This window comes from Gekko japonicus, unplaced genomic scaffold (assembly GCF_001447785.1).
Source record: "Gekko japonicus isolate JY-2015 unplaced genomic scaffold, Gekko_japonicus_V1.1 scaffold325, whole genome shotgun sequence".
NCBI classification, from domain to species: Eukaryota; Metazoa; Chordata; class Lepidosauria; order Squamata; family Gekkonidae; genus Gekko; species Gekko japonicus.
The window spans coordinates 784922-786781 of NW_015164674.1; the positions used below are offsets into that span (position 1 = coordinate 784922).

Below are 1860 nucleotides of genomic sequence, written 5' to 3' on the forward strand. Positions count from 1 at the left end.
GCAAATGTAAAAATCCTGAGGATCTGTGCTCTGGAACCAACTTTTTGCACCATGGTGGTGCCAGAAAGCAGTGGATGCATGATATTTGTCATGCAGTCTGTGACCATGAACATGATATTTTATTGGACAGTGCATTTGAGGCTACCCAATGTAAACACCCTGAGGATCCATGAGGAGCTGGGCTTCTGAACCACAATTTTGCACCATAGTGGCACCATGAAGCAGTGGATCTGTGATTTGGTGTAAGATGTGGCTATGGACATGATCTGTGATTTCATGGTGCTTTTGGGGTGACAGAGCAAAAATCATGAGGCTTCATGCTTCTGAACTACATTTTTGCACCACGGTGCCATCACAAAACAATGTTTTTGCGGTGCTGACTATAGACTAAGACATGATCCACAGTAAGAAGACGGTTTTGTTTCAATGTAAAAAAAATCGTATGAATTCATGAAGATCCACGCTGCAAAGTACTGGATGCATGTTTTTAAAGGTACAATCTGTGGTCTTGGCTTAGCCACGTGATTTGATATTAGATTTGGGAGAGTTTAGTGGGGAAAAATTAGATGACCCATCAGGATCCAGCTTTTACTTTTTTCTGTAAAAGGTGAAATTGAAGGACATGCTTAGTAATGTTACTGGCAATCGTAACCAAGCGTACCCAATGGAGTTTCATTCCCAGGCAAGTATTCTTAGGACTGCACTGTTTGATATGCTGAGTTTCTAAAACACCTTAATTCCTTTAAGACAATTACTCCTGCCTCAACCCGAGATACAGGACGCGAACGCTTGCGGCGCCCCTCCCCGCCCCCCGTCGCCCAGGCTACACTGCCACAGACGCTTGAGGCGAAAACTGATGACGCCACAATGGGGCCCAGCTGAAGCGAAAAACATGAAAGGACGCAGCCTCTTACACACACACACCCCGTCCGCATATTTCTGCATCTGCGCAGGCACCAACTGAAACAGGGCAGGCGGGGAAGGTATTGCTTAGCCTCTACCGCGTTTCGCCCTCTATAACGAGAAAAAAAGGGGGCCTTTGTCCGGACGCATGCGCTCACATACGGCGGGGCGCCCTTCCGCCTCGCTCTAAACAGAAAGCACACGGGGGTCCCGGTCATAGGCTTGCGAGTAGACAGCCGACGGAACTGCTTTTCGAATGCTCGGGCTGACTGACGGCAAAAGCGTTGACGCATTACTTCGCCCCGCCCCTTCTCCGGGAGGCGCGTGATGCTCCGCCCGCTGTATGCCGGTGTCCTTTCTCCCCGTGTGCTCTTCTCCCCGGCTGCCGGGCAGTGTGCGGTGTTCTCGCGCTCCCCACCGCTCCGCTTGACCCTGACTGCGGGTGTCGCCGGAATCGAGTCCTCTGCCGCCTTTATGAAGCACCTGCCCTACTTCTGTCGCGGGGAGGTGGTGCGGGGCTTCGGCCGTGGCTCCAAAGAGCTCGGCATCCCCACAGGTGAGTGGCTTGGGCGCTTCCTGGGCCGGCCGCCATGCCTTAGTCGAAGGGAGTGCGACTGGGAGTCCCGGCCGCTGGGGCCTTTCCGCTGCCTCTGCCCTTCTCGATCCTTCTGCTTCCTTCCTCCCCTCGCCCGGGTTGTTCTTAGGCGGAACGGGAAAAGAAAAGAGAAAACTACTTAGCCTGACTTGGGGGGAAGGGGGCAACTTGAGCTCCTGTGTCGCTCGTGGGGATGTGAGTGCATTCCACTCTCCTTTTAATTTTCTCTCTCGTTTTGAATTTAAAACCATCTGGCTGGTTTTGTAACTTTCCAGAATGGTTCAACACATCACAAAACTAGCAGTTTAGTTAACTTTTAAACACCCCCCCCCCCCCACTTTCTTTGTTGTCAGGGGGACTCT

At 51.8% G+C, this 1860-nt stretch overlaps 1 protein-coding gene across 1 annotated transcript in view; it reads left to right on the forward strand.

The window, feature by feature from the left end:
• Positions 1-1015: 1015 nt before the first annotated feature.
• Positions 1016-1860, forward strand: part of RFK (riboflavin kinase) — a 5928-nt gene continuing 5083 nt past the window's right edge. The window contains 1 exon segment of the mRNA XM_015409262.1: positions 1016-1459. Coding sequence (XP_015264748.1) covers positions 1231-1459 — 229 coding nt within the window. The 5' untranslated portion in view covers positions 1016-1230.